The sequence below is a fragment of the Diplotaxodon limnothrissa genome, linkage group LG23 (genome assembly GCF_057381915.1).
Source record: "Diplotaxodon limnothrissa isolate DT_005_m linkage group LG23, D_limnothrissa_male_GT1.1, whole genome shotgun sequence".
NCBI lineage: Eukaryota > Metazoa > Chordata > Actinopteri > Cichliformes > Cichlidae > Diplotaxodon > Diplotaxodon limnothrissa.
This window is the reverse complement of record NC_140617.1, coordinates 23572423-23600070: the sequence shown is the minus strand read 5'-3', so window position 1 is coordinate 23600070 and position 27648 is coordinate 23572423. Positions and strand designations below refer to the sequence as shown.

Here is a 27648-nt window from a genome sequence, read left to right as displayed (position 1 = left end):
ACACTCCCATTTTCAAGTCTTCGAGATCTATTGGAACGCTCCATTCAAGCAAGTGCTCATATGCCATGAAGTCATAGGGATTTATGAATGGATTCAGTTGGCAGATAAGACAGATGTTTGATGAAAACTATCAAATATTTGTTGGATATATAAGAAATGGTGAATTCTAAAGGGTGTGGCGAGTATTGAGGGAGTGAAAGTCAGCCTTTGCGCTTGCTTGGCTGAACTGCTATTGACAATGAATGAACTCTTCTTTTCAATAATAATATGTGTTGTAACAGTAGTACTCCTCGCAGTACACCAGAGTTACAGTACAACTGGTCCAGTTTGGCATTGGTGTCCTAGCTGGCATGTGGAGCACTGCTGCATGAACAGGGCTGGAAGCATTTCACAGAGGGACCACAGCAAGGCAAAGACTGCAAAGGGTGAGAAATAAAAAGCTGCCAACTACAGGCACGTGGCCCGCCGCTCGTCATGTCACATCCCCTCTGAGACACATATGAAGGGTGGGATGGAGCGTCTGTATAGTCCACAAAACGACACAGGGGAGTTGGGGGGATGGTTGTGAGGTGAAGATGTGTCACCGTGGAATCATGGACCAACTGGTCGTGCACAGATTGACAGAGCCACTTAGGATCAGTTTGTCTGTCTGCCTGTATTTCTGTCTGTAGTCCCTGTGTGGTTTCAATTTCTCCAGTCGAGAAAGACCAGATCTTGTGTTTTCTTGTTTTTTTTTTTTTCAATCCGTCCTGCTGTCTCTCTCTGAAATCCAAGGTGTTATTTTTCTGCAGACGTTTCCTCTCTTTCTTCCACTCTGCCTCCATCCTTTTCCTCTCTCTTCCATCCACTCTTCCGCTGACCTCTCCCGAATCTCTCAGATGTGCCTCTTCATGTGTAGCGCCAAGTGATCCGACCGCGAGAAACACCTGCAACCAAAGACAGAGAAACAGAGAACAGCTTGTTAGCTCGTTACCAATGCAAGGGGAAGAAGTTTGTTTTGTCGATTGAGCTAAATGTTGCTGTTAGCTAGTGAGTGCTGAGCCACTAATGCACACGCAATTAGTATATGTGTAACTAATTCATAATCAGCATTTTCAGCAGCACTCCTAATGACTTCAGCTGCGGCATGAATAACTAGAGAGCCCGCAGATGGATCTGTTGAAACAGTGTGGTGGTGGTAGTGGTGGGGAGGAGGAGCAGCATGCAAAACATGTGCTGTAAAACGATAGCTAAATTAGATGAATCAAAGCCTCTCATCTGAAATCAGGCTTGCAGAATTGCTGGGGCGTAGCTGCAGAGTGAAAAATGGAATTGCTCTGGAAGTACGTCGGCCTATTTTTTTTTTTCCGGGAGGGTTTTAAAAATAATTTTTACTAATGATTATTTCAACCTGATTGCCACAAAGTGACATAATATATGCTTTCAGCTGGTGTTTTGTTTATGCCACACTTGCTTACATACAGATGCAGCCATTATGAGACCTACTTTTTCATCTCCAGATCAACAGCGTTTCTATGGCATGCTCGCTGAACTAACACTACAGCTTCGTTCCCCAGAGAAGCAGTGCTTTCCACAAAGAAAGTGTTGCTTTCTTTTAGATAATTGGAAGTTGGATGTTTTGCTGATTAGTGTGTGAGAAATATTTTGGATGGAGGCGGAGGCTGGTTTAGAGTTGAGTAAAGTGGATAAATTTACTAATGCTGTGCAGAAAAAAGAAACAAACAGCTTCCAATTTGCAGAATTTTCAAAGCTTCTAATGCTTTAGGAAGTGTCTCTAAACAGAAGAAAGGCTAAGTTTAAGAAAATAGCTGCTGTTTTATGTCCCTTTGTTATGACAGAATAAATAACCACAGCACGCTAGTGTTAAAGTGCATCACTCCCAGCCGTTACAGATGAGTATGACACTAAAGGTTCAAGGAAAATATTGAAAGTGTTTCATAGCTAATACACTCTTATTTATACAGCATTTTGACACCATCTACATATCAGACAGGGTGCAACCAGTTGAAGAAACATCACAAGCATGGGCTGGATCTGACTGAAAAACCACTGCATGACCATTCATTAACAAGTTGTCAATCAGAAGGTAGCTACATCTTAAAGAATAGCCTGGAACCATAATTAAAATCAGAATATCCACGTGGTAGTAGCTCTTCTTGCTCAAGTTATAAGTTTTGTTGCTATTGGTTGGCTATATTGCACAAACTAATGAGAATTAAAATCAACTGATAAAAAGTTCCCGTAAAATGGCCAATATGACCTTGATGATGAGCATGATTTGGATTAAGAATCCTTAGGTCAGGGGTGGCCAGTTAATTTTCCCAAAGGGCCACATGAGAAACTAGGACTGTTGTGGAGGGCCGGACCACACCAATAGGTTTTTAGAGAGATAAATTTAATGTGGAGCAGAATTTTGTTCATTGGCGCGGGCCTCCACAACAGTCCCAGTTTCTAATGCTTACACTCGTCTGAGTATAAGCATGAGCAGTCCATACAAGTTCACAAAAATCTGACGAATACCCTAGTAGTGATCATTCTAAAAATGAAAGTGCTCATAAAACAATCAATATGACCTTGACCTTGAGCAAAATTTGGGTGAGGCCCCTTCAATCAGGGTGGGCAATTAATTTTCCCGAGAGGCTACGTGAGAACCAGGGACTGTTGTGGAGGGTCGTGCCCACAAGCTTACAAAGGGATAAAATTAATACCAAGTTTGACTGAGTTCAGGTTATTGGTGTGGCCCTCCACAACAATCCCAGTTTCTAATGTGGCCCACTGGGGAAATTAATTGTCCACCTCTGCCTTAGTAAAAAAAACCATGCACACAATGATCATCTAAAATCTGACACCTCTCTAGGAGAATTAGCAATTGCTTTGAACACAGGTACAGATAAATGATGGACGCCTCATCATTGCACAAGCCCATCGGTTCTATGACCAAATGAGTTAAAAATGAGAACAATGCTGTCCAGAATAAGACTTGATACTAGAGACTACAAACACATGAAAGAAGTGTTTACTGAGGTAATAAATCCAGTAAGAAGCAGGGCAGTTTTCCCAAAGATTATGCAGTGTGATTCCTATTTGCCATTAGAGACGTCGCCTCTAAATATTAGTCAGAAGGCTTTTGAGGTTTATGATAGCCGTGGATGTGAGGTAATTTAACCTTGACTGTTAATTTAAGAATTTTTATAGCTCAATCGTAACATACCATAGTCTTTCTTTGAACTCAGATTCTAACATTTATCACTTCATGCCTTCATGTCATGAATTTCTAGAAGATGTTCCTTTCCTACCTTGTTTTTTTTTGACACAGGTTTCAGATTGGCTCTTTCCACTGAGACAGAGGGAACTGTCTAACACGTCTTGATGAATCAGTGTTTGGCCAAGAGAGGGAGTCACATGTGATGAGCCACCAGTCATCCGTCTTACTGTCATACCTGTGTGTGTGTTACTGTCTTTGTGCGCACAAGTGTGTGCACCCGTACAAACACATGTGGGATAAATGAACGGCTCAGAAGACATTCATGGGTGTTCTGTGTGTGTGTGTGTGTGTGTGTGTGTGTGTCACTGTGAGTGCGTTCGCTGAGACAGATGGTAAAGTATGAGTCACGACTCGGGGGCACGACACCAGCTGGCACACCGTAGGTCTGCCTCCTCCTTCCCTCGTCCCCCAACTTCCCCCATCCTCAATCTTCCACCCTGACTTTTTTCTGTCTCCCCTGTTTCCCCTCTTCCTTCATCTCAGCAGGGTGTGTGTGCACTTGTGTGTGTGTGTGTTAGGCTGGAGGGGTTGGACATCCTGTGACACATGACAGAGGTGGGCCCAAATTAGGGATGTGCCTGTAGGGGGGTCTGGTAGCGGGGGGAGGTGGGAAATCAGGGGGGAGGGATACTGTATTTACAGTCTCTCCAGCTGAGACCTGATTAAGTTGACACTGCATGGCCCTCTGCCCCCTGACACACACACACACACATATGCATACACACTTTTCAATAGGCATCAAGGCAAAGTACCTTAGGTGAGGAGGGAATTTCTTTTTGTCCTTTCATAATGAACCTATGCATGATTCAAGAAGTCATATATTCAATAACACCCTGCACTGTGATCAGTTTTGAAACTGTCAAAAAAGACTGCACTGTCCTTTAAAAGACACACACTGTTTTTTGCTCGCAGCGGTTTTTGACAATAGATGACATCTTTATTCCCTAATTTCTAGCTCCATGAATAATTAAATGGCGTTGCATGTAATTTCCAGAAAAAGAAGAAAATGATTGATTAAAACAAGGCTGTCAGCACAATGTAAAAGATGCAATTACAAGAATAATTTGGGTGAAGACAAATGTAAGTGAAACAAATGAAGGAATGGCAACAAATGTAAGTAAAACATGCAAGTAAATGTAAGTTAAAAAAAAGTAAATATGAAGATAAATTTAAGTAAGCACGTAAGTAAAAGTAAATAAAAGTATTTTATAGAAAACATATCCGTATGTTAATGGCAAATGAAAGAAACTTTCCAGTTAAATTACAATAAGGCACTGGAGAGAAGCTTAAGCAGGATTAAAATGTGCCTGTTGTAACTACGACAGCAGTTCCTTTTTAATGTAAAAACAATCCAGCGCTGTACTGTGAAATATGAGCTTTACAGGATAATACTGCTGTTTGGTTGCCATCATAGAGCTATTTTGGTGTTTCTGCTAGGATCTCCATAAAATGGTTTACTACCGTAAAATATAACTGCATGTTCTCACTCACATACCCAAGGACATATATACAAAAAAAAAGCTACAAAAGTCACCAAAAAGCCTCTGTATAGCAGAGGAAGCACATTTTAAGGCGGTATTTACCTTGCAGGTACTACTATATATATATTAAAATTTTTTCTTCTGTAGCGCAATAACAAAAAGAACCTTTTAAATTTCCTTTTTTGTGTGTGATGAAATCCTTTAAAAGCACGCTTTTTATCATGGGATGCCTTGCTGCATTGTGGTAGCTCCTGTAGACAATATTGCTCAGAGATCCCAGAGGTGTCAGCGAGGGCCAGATCAAAGACAGACAGCAGGGTGTAATTAAAATAGGAGTAAAGATTTTTGTGTCGGCAGCAAGCTGATCATTTAAAAAGTGAATAATTGCCTTAAAATGTTTGGGGGTTTTTTTGGTCAGTGGAACCAGATTTAAGGAGCCCTTTCCCTTTGCTTCATAATTAAACAGAGGCCAAGGTGCCTAATTAGGAAGAGTCACAGTCAAACTATAACAGATCACCTCTTTCCGGTGACAGTGTTGGGTGTAAAGGTGCATGACTTTGAGATTCATATGATGTTTGATTTAAAACAGCAAACAAAACATTATCTATGATCTGCAAAGTGTTTAATGGCAATAGTCCATCATAACTATCATAAAAAAACAATTATTGTTAAAATGTTAACGAACAAAAATGCAAATATTTAACGCTAATGTTTCACAACTGTTTCTATTGTAGGTTTATAAACAATATGGGAGCATTATCTGTTTATTATCAAACTGTTATTGAAAATACTTGTTAAAAGCAGTATATGCAGGAAGTTGTTAGGTTATAAATCACCTGGAGACTGTAGTTTGTGTATTTAAGCATCAAACTTAGGTAGGTTTAGGAAAAGGTTGTGATTTGGTTTAAAACACTCTCATTTGCAACATTAAATGTGCACATTTAAAAGATGTCATTTAAAGATTCAATCATTTTTTCCCCCTTTTGTTCTGGCTCTCTCTACTCTCTTCTCTTTCCCCTAACCCCCAACCAGTTGGAGAGGATGGGTGCTCCATGAGCATAGTTCTGTTGGAGGTTTCTTCCTATTAAAATGGTGGTTTTCCTCTCCCCTTTCTCCAAGTGCCTGTTCTTTAGAGGTCCTGTGATTGTTTGGATTCCTAGTTACATAAATAAACCATAAATTAGGACTTTACTATTGATTTATATATTTTTTTCTGTTTATTGCTAAAATAGCTGTTAGTTAAAGTTAATTAACAAATTTTTTTAAAATTCATTAGTTGTTTTTGTTTTTGTGTGGTAAACTTCTCGGATGCTCAGCTTGCTCTGCACAAGGACTTTTCAGGTGACAGGGATTATAGAGTTCACCGGAAAGCCTGCCCAATCACTGGGCCAGCCTGGGGCTTTATTTCCAGTAACCCACACACACACTTACACCTGTATTTAGGGTTATGGTGGCTTCAACAATTCCCCAAATACATTTCCCTCCTGTAAATGTCTAAAAATCTACAAATTCAACCAATTTCCACTGTTTAAACTAAAGTCAGTGACTGTTGAGATTAATGACTGTATATAAAAGATAGCCATGACATCACCCGATGGTCAGTGAGGTCCACACTTGAAGACTCAAGTTTTACCCGGGATAGCCTTATGTACCTTTTCATCATGTATTAAATAAAACTCTAAGCTAACAATCGAGACCCAAACCTAAGTGTGTAAGAAATGAGAAATGTGGATAATTTGCCAGATTTCTGTACAGTCAGACGAGTGACCCCCTGCTGGGCAAAAAAAGAGCACAGATTAAATGGACTATAGCACCAGCTTCACCCTCAAAGGCTGTGTCTATCTTTTCTTTATTGCCAGTGTTTCTGATAATAAAGCCAGTATTTATTTACTTAATACCCTGCAAATTAAATTAATATCCCAGGTTGTTAGGTGTTTCATTGCTAATGAAACTCATTTTACACCTCTGTCCCGCTCTGAATCCAAATAAAGACTATCTATCATCATGTGTGTAAATTCACTATTAATATGCTGCACCGTCCCTAATGTGGGTCTAGAGCTGAAACACTGAGCTCAACTCGCTCAAACACTGAGCGAGTTGGGTCTTGGAGCGCACATTAGTAATCCTGCCAACACACTTTTAAACTGGGTCAGTACCAAAACACATTTCGGGGTGTGTAACCAGCATCTTGTCTTCACTACACCAAACACAATGTTAAAACACAGCCTGCTGTGCTTGTGGAAGTACTTCAAATAGCGCTCGGATAAAAAAGCGAAGAAAAACATATAAGACACGGAGAAGGAGGGAGAGGCATGTTTTGACAGACCTGTCACAGTGGTTGCACTTAAAAGGCTTGGCGCCGGTGTGTTTGCGGTAGTGCCTCGTCAGCTCGTCGCTCCGGGCGAATCGCCACTCGCAGCCCTCCCACGAGCACTTGTATGGCTTCTCACCTAGGGGGTAAAAAAAAAGCACACGTGAGCACCTGTTTGATCGCTCATACACCAATCACACGCTTATTTGTTGTTCTGCGCCCATGCAAAAAGCTCTTTGCCGCTAACCCTTTATCTTCCTGTTTGATATTGGCAGAGCTTTTATTTTAATGAGTGTGTCCTGTATATTGTGAGTGCATGTTAGCTTCCAGTCTGATAAAGATCCCTGTGCCTCCTGTCACCATTTCCTTTTTTAGGGACTGTAAAGAGAGCAATGGGATGAGATGGAGAAGCTCCCACTGGTCTCCAATCTTGCTGAACATGCAGAAGAGGAGAGGAGGGTTGAGAGAGAAGAGGTTGAGAGGGAGGGAGGGTGGGAGGGAGGGGTGAGGATTAGAGGCAAGGTGGATGAGAGACTGAGAGGAGGAGGTGAGATGAGACCAGGGGAGGGAAAAGTAGAGTAGGAGAGAAGTGTTGCAGAAGTGGATTAAGGCAAAGGAGGCTGCAGATATGCTGGTAGGGAAGGAGGGGGTAGTGATAATTAGGCCAGACACATAATGGCAAGGAGGCCACAATCCGCCAGCTGCGTCCAACTCCGAAGATGTCACCTGCATCAGTCACATCCCATCTGGACTGGTGCTCGAGGCTGACCAACTCTGCTCGAGCGCTTTCACCACGACTACTGGCTTAATTCATTGAATGCGATTATCTAAAGGGACAAAATCAATAGATCAACTGCTCTGTCAAAACTGCAATGAGAGCTTGTGTAAAGTAAGGAGGGGCCACATCTGTGAGCCAAATGTGGGAGATATTCACATAGTATTTCAGGCCGGATCTAAAATAATCAGTACTTTCTTTCTTTTTCAATTTTTTTAAAGTGATAAACCATGTCTATATGCTGATTTTGGCTGTAGCGTACCTGCTTTTATTTGAAGATCTGACTGTAATGATGGGAGCGTATCCATTGCATATGTATATGTATTTACCCCCATCTCCTCCTTAATGGGTTGGCCAATCTCAATGAAACTTTGCATGCATGACTTATTAACATTTATTAACATTATTTTTATATTTAGATAAACCCCAATTTTTTGTATTTTTATATAATTTATTAATTTCATTACCCCCCTGCCAACAGTTAGCTTCCATTGCAGATCAGCTAAGAGGGAACTTAAATGGTGCAACTTCCTGTGTTCTAATTTCAGTGGATCTGGTACACCTGTGCCATTTATTCCATTCAGTGTAGTTCTTTTGGATATTTAAGTCACCAAGATGACTCTGTCTAGGCCATCAGTTTTGTTTGTGGTTTAAATGTAAGTTTATATGAGTCTGCTGAGTCTATCAGTCAATTTGGTTTATTCTCATTTACTACCTAACCCTTTTTTGCTCTCCTGGACCGCTTTTGTTTCTAGGATCAGGAGTTACACACAATAGCGCCACAATTGGGCAAGACTAAAACAATCTGGATTGATAAATAGGACTGCAGAACAGAGGCAAAATATATATATGTATATCTATATCGATATATATATATACATATATATATGTATATATATAAATGTAAAAAACTACTCGATTTTGCGGTGAACTGTCCCTTTAACAAAAAACTGTAGAGTTTAAAGTGCTTTTTGGTCTAAATCCAGAAATTAGTCTTGTCCCCTTCCATCCCAGAGCTGCAGGTTTGGGCCATCCGACTCTGGCCAATGAAATTCCTGGGAGGCAGAAATGCCTGAATCCGTTGCCTAGCAATGGGATCAAGGGGGGTGGGGTGTATCTGTGTGTGAGTGTATGTCTAAGAGAGACGTGGGGTGGGTAGGGGGTATGTGGTGAAACATGAGGAGGCAGTGCAGCTGGCTGGATCTGGCAACGGTACGCCGCCATGCCACCGGCCAATTACTGAGCACGCTGGCAGAGCACGGAGGCAGTTGCCTAGCGACGGTAGCCGTAGAGCTGTACAGGGCAAGAGGCGGGGGTGAGGAGCGGGGCTGAGGGGGCGATGATGGTGGTGGAAGTAGTAGTGGTGGTGCAGGAGGAGGGGGGCACTAAGAGACCAGAGCCTGCAGCAGTACATAACCACTCAGCTACCGACTCCTCCAACGATACACTGCCTCCGTTGCCTAGCAACATCCCCCCCCCCTTTAGAAAAAAAATCCACCCTCCTCCGCTCTCTCTCAAGATGCCCAAACAGTGAAGTAGAGCAGGTACCCACTCGCCTCTGCAAACAGACACCGGACTGGAAATGCTACTTGTAAAAACATACAGTTCGACTGATTGACAGTTTTAAACGTCCATCAGTAACCTAATCCACTGGATTAGCCTGAACCCAGCAGCATAATCTGATTACCTTCTGTTACTTTTGGATTACTTTGCCTGTATAATGTAGATTATTGAGCTAAGTGGATTATTGTTATGATTTAAAGAATCAGGATTGTGGACAGTTGGGCGCTGCTTTTTAAAACAATTATTTATTCCGAATGATTTAATAAAATCCACCATTAACCGGCACTTCTCCCTTTTCATTTCAGGGAAGAAATGCATAAAATCAAAATACCCCACCCCCTCCTCCCTCCATCTTTACAAATGCTTTTTTATTTTAAAATAATCAAATGAGTGCTCACATATTTCTCATCCATAATCTGATAACTGGGTGTTTCCTGAGTCACCGTAATCCCATTAGGCGTAATCTGTTACTTCCGAATGCTCAAACACACGCACCCATGCGCCCGTTCTCTCCAGCCTCTCAGGTGCCAGTGGTGAAGTTAATTACATTCCCTCCATTAGCTGACGCTGAAGCAGGGCATTTGGGTCTCAGAGGTCATTACAGAGGCTCTCGGAGAGGCGGCTTTATAGGCGCCAGCCCCGCAACCAGCACTGCTGGCTCGGAGATGAGCGAGGGGAAGAGACAAAGATGAAATATGGAGGAAGTAATGGAGAATTGAAGTGCGTTAGTAAGAGACGTGAGGATGATGGGAAAGCATGGGATGAAGCCTTTTTTCATAAAAGGCTTAATCATTTCTAACACAGTGCCTGGCAGGTTTTTTTTAAAAGGCACTTTAAATTAGTTTTGTAGTTGATTGAAAAAATATTCTCACATATCCAAAGACACATTGTAATATTTTAAAAGAATAAGAGTGGAAAGAGCCTATTTGTGGTCGTAAAGGCCAAATGAGGTGCCATCATTCTCACAATAAATCATAACAGAGATAGCCTTACATCAAAAATATATGGTAGAGTTATTACTGAAATTATGTCACTACTTGTGTTACAAAGGTTCTTCGGTTATTTGCACACCAGGCGGGTACAAAGAAAAAAAAAATAGTCTGACGTTGGACTAGAGGAAAAGAGCATGATGGTAACCAGGATAGAAGCAAGCGCGTTACACTCCTAACACAACTTCAGCTCTTTGCTAGCATCTGCAAAGACAAGCATGCTAACACAAAGCTAACAAAGGCAGTGATGAGGAGTCCAGCTTTTAGCCTCCATTTCTACCTGATCATGTTTCTACTCTAAATGCTCCTTTTCAGACAGTTTTTTCTACTTTTTCCTTTGTATGATGTCACTTAGAGCTGATACTCCTAATATGGTCACGTCAGGCACACAAGCCCCGCCTCACTGTTGTTCAAGCTTTCTGTTTACAAAAGGCAGCCAATCAGAACAAAATTAGAGTCCAGGAATATAAAAAAATATATATACATATACCTAGACCCCCTTTTAAAAAAAACTAAAAGTGGCAAAAGAGCAGAGTGACAGAATATGAGCCCGATAGAGAGGCGAACATGCAGAGAGAGACAGCGTACTGGCTAAAAGACCGAGACAGAATGAGAGGAGGAGAGAGCCAGAGAGGGAAAATGATGAGAAACAGGAGAAAGAGCGAGAGAGCGAAGGCAGAATAACCCAACAGTCCTCGTGTTTTACCCTACCCAAAATCTAATTGTACCATTCCTTATCTCCCATAAGCCTATTCACAAAAAGCTCTACAGGGCACTGTCATTTCAACTCAGCCCGTCTAATTCCAGATTAAATCGTTGCCTTTTCTCCGTCAGTAATTTATGGAAATAACAACTAAGAAAAAGAGGATTTGAGTAATGACATCTTTAAACTTGTCAGGATAATGGCTCAGTGAATGGGGGAGCCCGTGGCACTGCTGTCTTTTTCTGAAGAGGGTCGCTCCACTGTACCTCCCCCATCCCTGTCTTCTGTCTTCATCTACTCTTTGTTTCACTCCACGTCGCTCTTCTCCTCTTTCTTCAGCTTTTGTGGCTCCCTTTGTCATCTTAAGTCGACATTTTCCCCGTTTATCATTCTACCTTCCCGGTTTGAATAACAAGACAGATGTTCTTTTTTCACTGCTTTTATGTTAAAGCACCTTACGTGACACTGATAGGCTCCATGGGGGAAGGGAGGAAGTGTGTTTTTAATGGTGCTATATGGAAGTTGTGGCACTGTCATTAAATCATTTTAATGTAAATTTTTCTTAATAATTTACAGGGTAGAGAGGGGGGTGATAAAAAGAGGTTGCCACATTAATTTTTCTCTGTTTGTCTATTCAGGTGTGCAATGATAGACACTCCCAACAATTAGTCAATTAGACAAATAGTTAAAGAGAGGCAAATCAATTATAATTGAAGTGATTGGTCAAGTCATAATATTAACTTAGTGCCATTATAAATAAATATAAACAGAGTGAAAAATGGGGGGTGTTATCTTGGTTTAATAACTATTAAATGGTTCATAAAATAGGTACATATTCACTGGGGAAGGACCAAGCTAGCTCCAGACACGATACAGCGTCAGCACAGATGATTGACAGGTGAGCTCCTTCTCCTGCAGCCTTCTACAACTTCCCAAACAGTCAGCTGATTGACACTGCAGCTCCAAAGTTTTCTAGACATTACCCGAAAGGGGTCTTTAAGCAGGCAGCTCCATAGTGCAGCGTCTTTGTAATGTCTGTTTGATGAATCCACTGCTCATCATGTGTCCTGCCTCCTATACACGCTGTACCCGAGCAGCTCTATCGCCTAAACCACACGGAGTACTTCCAACAGTGTGAACGCATCCGAGGCAGACTATTTCCTGCTGTGTGCTGCGTGTGAGAAAGGATCAAAATGATCCCAAACTAATTCTTCTAAAATTGTTTGAAGTTAATGTGGGAAAACAGCTTAAGACATGTTTCTTAATACATTGGTAATGAGTAAGCCATGCAGCCGCTGTTTTTGGAGGTTTGTTTTTCAAGTTTCCAGAGGTTTGGACCTAAACTGTAACTATGGATTGGAATGCTCCATCTCAAAATTCAAAGATATCACAAGACAAATAAAGGTGCCCCCTCTGCTATTTACTCTGTTAATTAACCGAGTTAAACACAAAATATAGTATGGATGTCAGATTACGGTACAGTACTGTGCAAAGTCTTGAGCCATTCCTAATTCTGCTATGGAAATGGCACAGCAGTGTATTGAAACATGTGCAAACATACATGGAAATACAATTTTAATGAGCTTGAAAGTCATGATTTGGTGTGACCACCTTTATTCTTCAGCACAGTCTGAACTCTCTTAGGCAGCTTTCTTTAAGTAGTCTTCAGGAATAGTTCTGCAGGCTTCTTGAAGGACATTCAAAGCTCTTCTTTGGATGTTTCTGCCTTTTGTTCTGTTCTCTGTCAACATGATCCCACACTGCTTCAATAATGTTGAGGTCCGGGCTCTGGGGAGGCCGATCCATGACTGATAGTGCTCCACTGTGTGTTTTTCTATCCAGGATCCAGGTATGATTTTACTTTTAGACTTTCAGGCAAGTCAAGTAACAACAAAGAGTCTAAAGTTACAATTTAAAATTGTTTTTTTGCTACGCTGTGTGTTGTGCGTAGACACAACGGTGGTTTGTCTCTTTGGTTCAGTGCTTTGTTTTATGTTTTAATGGGTCATAGGTCAGTTTTAAGTGGCTTAACAAACAAAAAACTCTCCTCTGAAAATGGTCAGGTACAAGGAGTGGATGGAAAATGAGTGGAAAACCAGGCAATGTCCAAAGAAAACCTGGAGAACTGTTGTTCAAGAGCACTTTAAAACATCAGAAGAAAGTCTGAATTCTTAGAAACAAAATATAAAGAAATGAGCGTTGGCTGAAGACTTTTACATCATGTTGTAGCATCACTATGTTCAGATTCCTATGGTCGGTTCAGCCTTCACATACATTTTAATATCAACTACTCCACACAGCTCTCTGGATTTCAGTTTCATTTAATTGAGACTTTTTGTGATTTGTCTGTATGGATTTTGTGACTGGACAGCACTGGTGGCTCTGGTCCCCCATAGCTGGCCCAGTTGGCATGGAGTCTAATCACAAGGGTTGTAGACACACCACGCTGGGGGAATCAATGATGGCATGTCTGTGCAAATTTGTTCCAACACATAGGGTGTGATGTTTTCATCATCTCTCACACTCAGATGATGACTTCTTTTCAAAGAGGCAAGCCAGAGCTGGTAAACAAGTCGCACGTAGCGTCTTCGCTGGACAGCTCTGGTGATCTGTCAACCAAGCAGTGGATAAATTTAGAAGGCGGGGGAGCCCAATCCAATTTGAGTCACTGTAACTTCATTTACTATGATGGACGCGCTTTGCTGTACCTCCCGCGGTTAAAATAAATAAGGAAACAGCTATATGGCTACCTATCACATGTCAATATCCATCTCATTATACCGCTGAACGCCTCTCTCGGAGTGTGGGGGGAAGAGAAAAGACCGAACAAAAATAACATCGCTCTCAGCTCGCCAACCAAAAGAAGACACACAGAAGAGCTCAAATCCAACCTTTTGAAGGCGAACCATTTCTCACTCACCATCGATAACTCCACAGTTTTCCCTTCTCCTCAGGTTAAGAGCCTTGGTGTCATCCTAGACAGTTCACTTTCCTATAAATCTCACATCAACAATCTCACCCGTTCTGCCTACTTCCATCTACGCAGCATTAACAGATTGCTTCCTTCTCTTTCCACCCAGTCTACGTCCATTCTTGTCCACAGTCTTGTTACCTCCTGTATTGACTACTGCAATTCTCTTCTGCATGGTCTCCCCCAAAAATCCCTCCATAAGCTTCCACTGCTTCAGAACTCTGCTGCTCGCATTATCACCAGAACCCCCTCCTACCAGCACATCACCCCTGTTCTTCAGGAACTTCACTGGCTCCCTGTGAAATTCCGGATAATATTCAAACTTCTTCTGCTCACCTTCAAGGCCATTCATAACCTCGCTCCTCCTTACCTTTCTGACCTGTTAACCACTACCTGTTCTGACCGTTCACTTCGTTCTTCTTCTTCTATCCAGCTTGCTGTACCTTCCTTCCGCCTCACCACCATGGGAAGCAGAGCTTTCAGCTGCTCTGCTCCCAGGCTGTGGAACTCTCTGCCCCCAGAAATAAGAAACATTGGTTCTCTCCCCCAGTTTAAATCCCAACTCAAAACTCATCTGTTCAAATCTGCATATTCACTGTGAATCCACTGTTTGTTCATTTTATCTTGTGCTTTTGTTTTATTGTTCTTATTCTCCCATTGTTTTACTAAGTGTTTTATCCTATTATAAAGTGTCCTTGGGTGACTTGAAAGGCGCTCATAAATAAAATTTATTATTATTATTAAATAAGCTGCAAGTTAATAACAGCAATCTCTGACACACTGGAGAAAATGCTGAGATGGTTATCCCTCATGTCCTGCCTCATGGGATTATAATATAAAGTTACATTTGAAAAATATTTCCCTTGTTCTTAAAAATGATCCCATTACCAACCCTGTAAAAACAAAATCTGACAACTTCAGATTGAGAAACACTGACCTAGACTTATAGAACGCATAGAGGACGGCAAGGCCTGAAATAAACCGAGGAAATGGCAGCCTATCCAGGTCAATCCATCCATCACTGCGCACTTACTCAGACAGAGGACAGCTCCCTGACAGAGGTCTGAGTGGTTTGGGATTGAGATGGAGGAGCGGGAGAGTTATAGCTTCTGAACCCTCCCCCCTTCCTTCATGTGAAGAACCTTGACAAGGAGGACCTACCCTGGTTTGGCTCAGAGAAGTACTTAAGCAGAAAGAGTGAGGATAAGAGTCGTGGTTTTTGGGGGGATTTTTTGCCTTTTTCTCAAATCGTCACATTTTTATCTTTCATTTTTGATATTTCAATAAGGCACAGACCCTGTTCTGTGATTACAGAGCTGCTGCTTCTTGCACATTCCTTATCGTTTTGTGTGCATTTTGTTCCAAGAATGTGTAGCAGGTGGATTTGCACTCGGTATTTCCAAGTGAGGTTATCTAAAAATTTGAAAACCCAGGAGGGTGGAAGCACGGACTGTGATAAACCGGAAGATTGTTACAGAACTGCCCGACATATTAAACGCATCTCCCCGAGTGGGCGAGGCTTCGAGACATCACCGGTAGAAAAAAAAAAACCCAACTCAGTGCTCATCCAAAGACAAGAAAAGAGTCAGAGTGTGTGCTATAAAAAAGAAGAAAATACTCTTTGAATCCTGTTCTTTCATCTTCGGTGTCTGTCTGTGTCTCGCTCGGCGTGCAGCGGTCATTTAGCTTCAGGATTGAGCCTTTTTAACCTGTCACCAACCATGAGCGTCAGTCAGTTTTATTACAGGTTCATGAAGGGGCTACCTGTGATTGTAGAGGCGCCCTCAGAGCTGCCGCGCTGAAAGCGGCTTACTGAAATCATATCTGAAAAGTGCCCCAACTATTCTGCTCAAATTCAGAATTGGAGTTAAAAGGTAACTATTTATTGGCATTATTGACAAGATATTTGAAAATGAAAACTTAATATTGTGTGTCAATTTCACATACAGTATGATAAGACTATAAATACTTCTGTAGTAGTTCTAATAGTGGGAATCTGACATTGTGCCCTGTGCTGTGTAAGCTATATGCTATGTATGCATTACGTATTCAATTGCGTATGAGTGATGCCATCTGCAAGGTATTTACTTGTGGAACATTTCTGTCCTCTTATTTTGAAAGTACAGTCGCTACTAACCAGCTAGACTCAGGCCTTCCTGTGTCATGTTTCCATACCAGAAGGCTGGCTAGTCATTTTTGTGGCTCTAGACGTCCACAGCGAGATAGAGGACGACTCTAAGAAGAACCTTCTCCTGTGCACCAAGCTTACAGAGGCTAGAGGACAAGGACTGCTGCCCATACCTGCTGTCCAGGGGACCGTCAGCAGGACTAGAGACTCACTAGAGAGTAAACGCATGTCAGGGGTGATTTGTGTCAGAAGCATAGCAGCACTAGTGACAGGCACAGTTTACAGGATGGTAGTGAGACCTGCTATGATGTATGGCTTGGAGAGTGTGGTTCAGAGGCCGAACTGAAGATGACAGGATTTATATTGGGAGTGACCAGAATGGACAAGATTTGAAATTAGTACATCAGAGTGAAAGTTCAGGTTTATTCAAGGATGAGATGGTTTGGACGTGTGCAGAGGATAATGGATATGTTGGACAAAGGATGCTGAAGATGAAGATGCCAGGCAGGAGCAAAAGAAAAAAAAGATTTGTGGATGCAGTGAAGGACGGAGGAGGATGCTAGAAATGAAATGGAGGCATATGATGTGCTTGGGTGACCCCTAAAGGGAGCAGATAAAAAGAGAAGAAGAAGAAGACTTCCTACCTGTATGTGTCCTCTGATGGGCCTTTAGGTGGGAGCTCTTGGTGTACACCTTTCTGCAACCATTGAATTGGCAGCGGTGAATCCTCTTCTTGTTTTCTGGTAGCTCTCCAACCCCGATCACACATGCAGCCCCCTCATCTTCATCTTTCACCTGGACAGGAAGCGTGTGCCCCGCCACCAACCTGGCTGCGCTAAGCCCCACCTTCCTGGCTACCAGCTTCAAGGTGAGTGTCCCATCAGCCGAGGCCGTCAGCGTCTGGTTGGGTTTGACGAGGTGTCGGCCGAGTTCTGGCGATGACGGAGGTGTCAGGGAGGTGACGGCACTCAGCTGAGCCTGGTGGACCCCTTCCATGACCTCTACATTTTCCAGCCCTTGTCCTTTGGGTTTGAGGTCTCTCCTCACAGCGCCAGGGGAAGGGAAGTTCTTTCGAGTAGGGCAAAGGATCACCGGAGGTGGGCTCGGTGGTTCTGGGAGGCTCGGCAGGCTGGGGAGCAGGGTGTCTGACAGCTCCTCCTCTCCATCCTCCTTCATGTAGGCTGGAGTTAGGAGGCCATCCAAGTCTTGGTCAAAGAGCTCCGACAAACGCTTGGGCTCTGTCTGCAGATAGCGCTCCAATTCCAGGCAGGTCTACAGGAGGGAAAAAGCGGGAGAAAAAACACTCGGTTTAGATTTAACCCAGGCAAATTCACACATTCGGTCATTTGCACACCCTCGCTCTCAAATCCCACTTGACAATTTCAACAGCCCATCAGATCATCCGATATGCCTTTACATGCTGTGCAGAGAAAAACCTGCATGGTGCCATCCACTCACCCACACAGGCAACAGAGCAGCTCTGCCAGCTGTCACACACACACTCACACACACAAACACAGATAGCCACCAAGACAGCCAGGATTACCTGGCAACTCCAGCAAGACGGCTGATTAAACACTGATTGATTGCAACCGCTGTAGCACGGGAGGAGAAAAAAGAAAAAAGAGGAGGCAACGGGGAAAGCAGGAGGAGAACTCCTAAACTGTACAGAACTCCTATCAAACAACATTTTATGGAGCTTTGACAAACCATGTGCACACAGGCTTCCACTGAGCCAAGATAGGAAGATTTATTCAGCTGTAGTTATGGTCCGCTTCATCCCTATTACTCCAAACACCTCTCCCCGCGGAGGGCAAATAAAAGGCTGCATCCCAGATTTGTGCGAACTGGCATCCTGAGAAGTCTATTACTTTCCAACAAGCCGGCAAGGTTCTAGGAGGCAGAGCGAGCGTGCGACGGTGGGGTTGGGGAGTAGGGGGGAGGAAAGAGACGCTCCATGTCCAAGGATGAAGCTATTACATTTGAATGGCCGGCCACAGTTTGATCCGAGGGATCGTTGTGTTTTGCTTGTAGCCACTAACCCGTTTTGACAGCTGAGATGGAGGCTAGCAGCTCCACTGGGCGCGTGCAACTCGCCACTTCATTTGTGTGTAAATAGGCACTGACAGACAGAGCAGCTAGTTCCATTATCAGGAATAAGGTTGTGCAGACTGAACACATCAGAGACATTTACAATCTTACAGCAGCACCCACCCCACCATCACCACCCCTTTCCTTGTTTGCACCTTCTAAAAATAAAACTGCACGTTTTCTTCTCCTGTTTCGAAGGTGAGGTGGAGGGGTGGGTGTGTTGCCGAGGGATTTCTCCTTTAAGTCATTTTCTTCCAGGAACAAAAAGAGATTTGGAGTTGTTGGGTTTTTTTTTGTTCTTGACTGCTTACAGTATTTGCATACTGACATCAAATTAAAAAGCTGCTCTGGACCACATCTACAGCGAGAAGTGAAGATAATGCACCGTGTCTCCTCCCTAGACTGTACGCCTACATGTTGTTTTTGCTGGGGGTTTTTTACCTGGTGATGGCTTTAAAAAAATACGTTCTTTCATGCGCCGTCTGAGAGGTCTTTGCCGTTGATGGCTCCGCTGAACGAGAAGGGAGACGTCCCACTCGCTGTTCTCTCTCTCTCTCTTTGGGAGCGAATTTAATATTGAAGCTGTCGAAATGTGACGGGAGAAGCACCTGTCGGTCAGTGAGCTATAGAAAAAACGCAACCCTGCTCTGTTTACAGCATGGCCTCTAACACCTTCAGCCCATCCACCGATTGCCCCCCACCCAAAAAATCAACCTGCTTTTCTTTTTACTTTTCTTTTTTTCCTCCTGCATTGTTGTCCCTTCCTTTCCCAAGGTGAGGACTAATTATCCGCTAAAAACCATCCAGTTAAAAGGTACTTTATTCGGCAAAATGCTGAGGACTGCAAACCAAGGTGAGTGTGTGCGAGGCAGCGATAGTTCAAGGGAGCGGAAAAGAGGATAGAAATGGATAAGTGGAGAGCGGGGCTGAGGAAGGTGAAGAAGAAAAAGAAGAAGAAGAGGAGGAAAAAGGAGACTGAAGGAGAGTGATGTGGGGGGACAAGGTGGGAGAGTGACACAGTGTGAGTGAAGGTCTTGACTTCATTTTCTCCATGGGGGGGTGAATCCTTTTTGGGAGTGTGACATTTGCCGTAACAGGATCCTGTCAGCGGGCGAGGCACAGGCCTCTTGCACGCAAGCACGTAGGGGAGGGTTCACGCACGATAAATGTTCGGTTACGACCCACGGCGAGGTGCCGGGGGTGTACTCCAGCGTTGCATGCATGTGCATGCCTGCATGTATAAGGTGTGTGTGCACAGAATGGGAAGACGCTAACCCTTGCACGGAGGATGAAAGCGGGCCCCAGGTGAGGCGGTGATGGGCAATACAAGCTTATCGTGGGCTCTTTCTTTGAATCTGTCTTTCTTCACTCCAATCACTCCATCAAGCCCCCCCCCTCCAACCTCCCCCAGGTGGTGACATTAACATTGTTAGAGAGAAGGTCATGCAGTTGATCAGCAGTTCCTCTGTGAAGTGGTGTGGGTGTATGTATGTGGCCGCATGTAATTATGCCAGTGTCTTGTGTGTGCGTGTGTGTGTGTGTGTGCGTGCACGCGTAATTATTGCAAGTGCGCGTGTGTATAATTGCGCTACCGTGTGTGTAATCATGCAGCTCTTGTACGGGTGTTTGTGTGAACACCTACGCACGTGCATAAACTGCTCGTTGCTGTTGTGGCCTGAAGTGAATGTGCAATTGGCATCTGTGTGTGTGAAATCAAGAGCCAAAGCATCCCACAACAGCCAGGATAAAGGAACACTCATGGCCCGCCTCGACTCCATTTGGACAAACGCCGATCTGGAGAGTCGGCATCAATTGGCTCTGCACAAAGCCAGGGTCCGTTTCCTAAAAGGCTTTCGGGATGATTCCTTCATGCGAGCCAAGATAAGCTGAGACAATCCAATGGCCGTTCCAGCAGCCCCGCCTCCTCCTCTACCTCCTCCTCCTCCTTCAAGCGGGTGGTTGGGTGACTTCCCAGCAACTCCAGACATCCATGTATTTTTTCATTTGTTGTTTTTCTTTTTTCTGTTGTATTCTGTATTTAAAGAGAAAAAATCGTGGATGCCATTTGTACACAGTAGATCTACATGCACGGTGGTGTAGTCATTAGCAATGTTGCTTCACATTAAAAATAGCCTCGATTTGAATCAACTAGTCATCTGCAGCATTTGCTCCTGGATGTTCCAAAAGAAAGATACACTGACCAACTTTAGGAGGAATTTTGTTCATTATCAATCAGATTTAATTAATTAATTTTATATATTATCTTTAATCATATTTAGTTTATCGATTAATTTCCTTTACCTAGTTCAAGGTCTTTGGGAGGGTCTAGTACACCCTGTACAGGTCTCCACTAACACTACTTTAGAATCAATAATTACCTAACATGGATGTCTTTGAACATTTGTAAGAAGGCAGAGTACCCAGGGATAACATGCAAACTCCATACAAAAATGTCCCAGGCAGGCGGTGGACTTGAGTGTAAAACCTCTTATTGTAAGGCGAAGTGCAAATCACTGCAGCACCATGCTAACCAAACCAAAAAGGAATTAGCGAACAAGGTAATGAACATGGTGATAAATTGTTTGGGATTCCAAAAGTGACAAAAAGGTTTGTTTGTATTATGTATGTAGATGTTGTTAGCATTATTAGGGGGAAAAAAGCTAACACACCACGATCTAAAGAAACTCAAGAACAGGAGAGAAACAAAGTCATTGACATCTATCAGTCTGAAAAGGGTTACAAAGCCACTTCTAAGGGTTTTTACAGCTGCAGGCCTCACTTGTCTCAGTTAAGGTCAGAGTTCATGATTCCACAATAAGAAAGAGACTGGCATCCATGAGAGAGTTCAAGGAGAAAACCTCTGCTGACAGAAAGGATCACAAAGGCTCGTCTCACATTTGCCAAAAACATCTTGATGATTCCCAAGACTTTTGGAAAAATATTCTGTGGACTGACGAGACAAAAGCTGAACTTTCTGGAAGGTTTAAGTGCCGTTACATCTGACATAAAAGTAACAGCATTTCATAAAAAGAACATCACAGCAACAGTCAAACATGGTGGTGGTAGTGTGATGGGGCTGCTTTGCTGCTTCAGGACGACTTGTTGTAATTGATGGAACCATGACTTCTGCTCTGAAGGAGGATGTCCGGCCATCAGTTCATGGCCTGAACCTCAAGAGCACTTGGGTTATGCAGCAGGACAATGATCAGAAACACAGCAGTGAGTCCACCTCAGAATGACTCAAAAAAAAAAAAAAAAAAAAAAGGAAGGCTTTAGAGTGGCCGAGTCAAAGTCTGGACTTTTCAGACTGAAATGTTTTGGCCGTTCATGCTGGAAAATCCTCCAAAGTGTCTGAATTAAACCAATTCTGCAAAGAAGAGTGAACCAAATTCCTGCACAGTGATTTGAAAGACTCATTGCCAGTTATCACAAACGCTTGATTGCAGGTCTTGCTGTCAAGTATGGCCCGACCAGTTATTAGTGTAAAGGGACAATTACCTTTTCACACAGGGCCAAGTAGGTTTGGATAACTTTTATTCCTTAATAAAGAAAATCATCATCTCAAAAACTGAGATGATGTGAGTTTTCTAGGGTTTTCTTACATTAAATTTTGTATTACTATGGCTGTTCTAGCCATTTTTTTTGTTTTTCTCACCATCGTTTGCAATTTGAGCACAGCTCTGGTTAATTTCATGCTGTGGCTTCAGAATGCTCAAAATAACCTTTACAAGAAACAAAAGATTGTCTATGCTGAAAAGAACTTCCTTTTTATCAGATCATTTAGCACAGAAACATTTTAAAAAGGTTCAGCGACACATGGACCAAGTTTCCATCAGACATGCGTCTTTTCTCCATGCTGCATGAGTTTCTACTCGTGAGATTTCCTATTTATCTAACAGTTATCTTATTTAACGGTCCACGAGAAAATACATTTCAGCTTCCAAAGTCACAAAGCTCAGGCACAAAAATATAAATAAAAATATCATGAAGCTGGTTTCATGTAAATTTTTTTGATCAAGCTCATATCAACTGAACTAAACTGCCTTTCCTCCTCCTCCTTTGCTGCCTTTTGTTTTACTGAGCCACACTCTGAAATCACACGTGCACAACACACCTCTGCTTAGTGAGGCTTAAAATACAGCAGGTGTGATAAATATTCGCTGATCACAAGACTCACACGCCTTTCACAAAGTCGAGTGGGCTGAGAGCTGTGAACCAGGCCCGATTCACTCACTTGCACTCTTCACACTTTGACTTTTCTCATTTCTCCTCCTCCCTGTCTCGCTCTCACTCCTCCCCTCTTCCATGGGGGCCCTTGGCCTGGCAGCTGATCCTCTCTCTCTCCATCACCTCCCTTCACATTTGGCCTGCGCTGAGCCGCCTGCCATCACCATCAAAGCGCATGCTGCCTCCCAACTGTTAGCACCCCACTACGCTGCTAATAAAAAGCCTGGGTTATAAATATGAACAGACGAGCATGCATAATGCCCTAAAGGAAGGCCCAAAACACCACTAAACAGATAAATGTAATGGGGTGGATATGGCTCATTAATTTTAGGATGATCGTGTTTAGTTTTTACAGATGCCTTGATAGAGACAAGGTGCTATGAATAATATTCAGAGCTGATGCTAGCAGGGTTGAAAAGGGCAGGGCTATAAGGAGGTCCTGAGCAGGAGGGGTGATGCTGAACTATTGTTAAATACACTGAGGCTGTGAGAGTGGGGGGGATGCTGTCACATCTTTTCAGAGATGACCCATCATTCCCTGCAGCACCTTCTTTGCAGTGTTGCATGGATATTTAGTTTTCCTGAGAATTAAAGTCTCGGTAGTGGCTAGAGATTTCACACACTGTGAAGTCTGACTGTCATAAAAAAACAAAAACAAAACTTAAATTTAATGCTACGAAAACATCTTAAGCAAAGATATTTGTAATGATAAACTAATATAGCAGTTTGATATTTATACTGACATAAAACTTTGGCATTTCTTTGATTTTTGCCTTTAGCTATATGAAAAGAAATGAAAATATAAAAGCTAGAGCAAACAGCTGGTTAATTTAGCTTAGCATAGGCTAATTTGTAAACAACCAGGCAATCTGGCAGCACTGTATGTAAAAGATCTATGTAGCCACTATGATGCGACTTGCTGGTTTCTGGAATAACATTAGTACTGAAGTTTTATATGTTCCACAATGTTTAACTAGGAGGATATCGTGCCAAGTTACCAGCTTAGGCTAACTAGCTTAGTTAGCTTATTGTGTGAATGCACAAACAGACCTCTTACAGACTCAGATAGGCTGTTATAGCAATATTCTTTGTTAGATGACGCCACAAATATCGTTAAGAGGTGCAGTTTAGTGACATGAATTAGCTGCCATGACACCTAGCAGACAGTTAGTGGCTACCACTGCTCGTGTCTGAATTCATGTTACAAAAAAGCAAAACTTTAACCTAAAGCTGGTGACTAATTGAAAAGTTTAGATCCTGTGTTGCTGTTACGAAAGAAGAAATCAGAAACAAAACCCAAAATGTCTTCTTGTAACAAGCTTTTAATTTCTACTGTTAAATTGGCTGTTTATTGAGATTTAGAGACACGTGACCACTAACCACTTGATGTTAACTCGTCCATCATTTTGGATGTGTGACAACTATGGTGGCAATGCAGGATCAAGTGTGTTACACCGCCCAGACTGAAAAATATAAAAATCAACAGGCAACTGTGGCAACCTGCCAGCAACCAAAGCAACCACCAGGAGGTTTTAGAAGAAGAAAGTATACTTTATTGATCCCCTTGGGGAAATTCCTCTCTGCATTTAACCCATTCACTCAGTGAAGCAGTGGGCAGTCATTGGGCGCCCGGGGAGCAGTGTGTGGGGACAGTACCTTGCTCAGGGGTACTGCAGGGTAGCTGTTCAGTGGATTTGAACCACCGACCTTCCGATCATGGGGCCACCAGGGATTTAGGTGCAACACCATCTTTGCAACCAGTTTATCCAACAACAGTCAGAAACATCCACATACCACTACAATAATACACATTTTCCCCTAGCAACCAATGGTTGTATCATGTCCAATATGGATGACAACCAATTCTTTCCACTACTGTTGCTTTTCTAGGATTAATAATAGTGTTGTATAACAACAGATTACAGTATATTATAAAGTTTGTCTGTGTATAGAAGGTATGGCCCAGTGTTTAGTTCCTGACTGCAATCACCGCTCAGGTGCTTTGTGAAGTTTCACACTGTAATTTAGGGTTTAAACATTTCCGTGGTACAGGGACCTCCATCAATCAGAAACATTGCTGTTTCAGTTTTGGACTGTGGGTAGAGTAGTTCTTTCCATGTTATTGTGGATAAAACAAGTTTTTTGGTAAAATAAAGATGATATCAGACAGACTTGGGATTCCGCAGTGAGCCAACTTTGGATGGTTACAACATTATGTCTCATAATCAAAATCCCTATGGAGAATATGAACAGGATTTTCTGCAACTTTACTATTGAGCTGTAGGAGTACTGACTCAGCCAGCCTCAAGTGGCATTAGAGGACCTGCAAATATTGGTACTTCTCCCCTGGCTAATTTTTCTTGGATTGAGAGCAATCTTCATCTTTAGATAGAAAACAGTCTGTATGTTTTCCTCTATTTTCAGTTTTTGTGTTAAACAAAACTAAGCTGTTACAATATTTACAGCACAGACGTGAGTGATGTCTTTAGATGGGTGCATACATTAGCCGTGCTGACTTTTGAAGCTTTCAGAAGAACAAAATAGAGGTTGCACAGAATGCGCTTTTGTTTGTCACCCCCCCTAAAGAAATCTCTTTGTCATCAACATGACACATTGATTATTTGTTTTGGCCAATTTCATATGTAGCAGGAGTTTGATTACTCATTTTAAAAGCCAGTAACATTCATGTATTAACATGCGGCTTTGCTTCTCTCTGCCTTTTGTTGCGTCGCATCCAAGTGACAGTCTGTTTATTGCCTCTTGTATGCTTTTGTTTAAATCACACAATGTCATTGGTCACAGAAAATGGGGCGGCCTCGGCCTCTTTTCACGGGGCGTGAATGCAATAACGCTGCGATATCGGCTGTGATTAAAATCCCTCTGAGAAATTAATCACAGCGTTACCCTACAGGTAGGTAACAATCATATCAGCTTTCACATCTTGCCTGCAGCCGACCAAGTAACCAGATTGTCTTATCCTTTATTTCTTTTTCTTTGGATTTCACTTTAGGACAGTTGTTTTTTTTTGTTTTTTTAAATCTTGTTATCTGTAATCCAGAAACACGACTCCCACTTGTATCGAAGTAAAAGTTTGGGCGGGCACTCGATTCGGAGAGCATGTCTGAGAGTGTGTCTGTGCGCTATGTGTGTGTTTTCCTGCCCAAAGTGTGTTATAAGGTCTGTGTCTCGCATTGATCTGGTGAGCCGGGCCAAACCATCACTTTGAGGTGACAGCTAAATGACCAGTAGCCCGAGGCGGCGGCCATCTCGCCAAAAGCTTTTGTGCATTTGTGTGTGTGTGTGTGTTTGCTAATCGATACCAAATGATACCATGCAGGAGCTCATCAGCAGTGGCCGTCGCAGCTGACAGAGACGGTAATCTATAGCTTCACTGAGCAATACTCACCCGCCCCCCTCGCCAACCCCATCTCACCCATATACACACACACACATAAAATCTCCAAAAAAGCATGCCCTCCCGACTAAGCTCCCCTTCAGGGTTTGCTCCTTGCACACTTAAGAAAGCTGGCCCCCAGATTCTAGACTCCTTGGAGAGAAGCATCGCGTCATCGGCAGATCCCATATGAGCGGGTAACCTGCCTACAGGGCCAGAAGGAGGGGAAGGATGGAGGGGGTGGATGTGGGGGAGACAGGTGGGAGATAACGCCTCATTTTCCTCTATGCTGATCTGAATAGCGGAGCGCCCTCATGCTGCTGCGTTATTCTCAGTGGAGAGAGCAGCAGGGGGTGCGGTGTTTGGCCGGGAGGGATCTTAGAGCTCCCGATGCCCCGGCAGGGGCTGCCAAGCAGCGAAGCAGGGAGAAGAGACACAAAGAGAAGGAGCTGAAGGAGGAGAAACCGAGTTAAATCGGTGAGACGAGACACATATGACAGACAAGTGAGAGATGAAGAAACAGGCCTCAGTGTGTGGAAGATGAGCAGGTTTTGATTTAGGTTAAGTTGAAGATGAGGTACAGGGTGGTGTATGCAACAAAAAAAGGAAATAAAAGGCTGCAGATTGGAGTAAGGGAGGAAAAACAGGGGAGAGAAGGACAGGAAGCTTTAAATGCCACAGACAGGAGACAGGCGTCCTCCTCTTCCTCACTGACTAACAGCTCCATCTCTCCAGGCAGCCGAGCCTCACCTAGCTTCGATAACACACTACGGAAACAGCTTAATTACACACACTGCCTTATCAGGCGACATTAGCCTCACAGTAATAATCAGAGCCGCCGTCAAAACCTGGCAACGCAGCAGCTCGAGGCGGCTTTACACAGTGTGGGCTTCGAGCTGATAACAGACACTGCCAGTTGTTAAATCACAATTTGCTGACAGGGTTTGAGGGAATAATGCACATTTGGTTGTTAACCTGACACCTCCTTTATATGCAGTCAATTTTTGTTTGGATGGGCGCACTAATAGGCACAATGGCCACTCGAAGCTGTTTATAGGCGCCGTTTTTCTATCCCTGCTCTGCTGGACTCGCTTTCCTCGAATCCAGCAGGGTTTGCTCATCGGTTACATTTGCAGAGCGACTGCCTCAGTAAGAGAATAAGGTTTATTTTGCTTTAGATTGGAGCACAGTAAGTAAGGCCTCAGTTATGGGAGCTTTATGTGTGTGCGTGTCTGTTTGTGTGTGATCTTCAAAGCACCTTTCATCTAGCAGGAAAGCCACAATGATGGAGCACTCAGAGCATAAAAACCTGGTGACCTCTGCCTAATGGAGCAGAAAGACATTTCCCACTGCTTTCTCCGAGCCGACACAACAGAAAGGCACACATCCCCATCACCCTGACACCGGGGACCTCCCACTCTGTTTTCCCATAACAAAACAACATGGATGGCAACGAAATAAATAAATGAACAAATAATACAAGTGATAAAAACAATGTCACCACAAGGTCCACTAACTGTTCACACATGTTGCCCACCATCCTGTTAGGACTTTCAAGTTGTTGCACGCTGGTGTGTGGCTAGCGCGAGTCTAGGCTGTATATAAAAAATGAACAGGGCCAAGGTGACATCACCCACTGGACTTCTGTAAGGATGCTGGTTTAAAGTGGTTGGAATGGTAGAGTTATCTAATGCTGACAAGCTCAATTTGCAAGGCACATCTACAAACTGCACGGATGCAATGCACAGAC

General features: G+C 43.1%; 1 protein-coding gene across 1 annotated transcript in view; it reads right to left on the bottom strand.

Moving 5' to 3' along the window:
• Positions 1–331: 331 nt before the first annotated feature.
• The window catches only part of LOC146608100 (Krueppel-like factor 7), a 47183-nt gene continuing 19866 nt past the window's right edge, over positions 332–27648 (bottom strand). Inside the window, exons 2-4 of the mRNA XM_085347475.1 lie at positions 16831–17458; positions 7073–7196; positions 332–926 (exon numbers count right to left, since the gene is read on the bottom strand). Of these exons, the coding sequence (XP_085203601.1) occupies positions 875–926; positions 7073–7196; positions 16831–17458 (804 nt within the window). The 3' untranslated portion in view covers positions 332–874. The remainder of the gene's footprint in view (positions 927–7072; positions 7197–16830; positions 17459–27648) is intronic.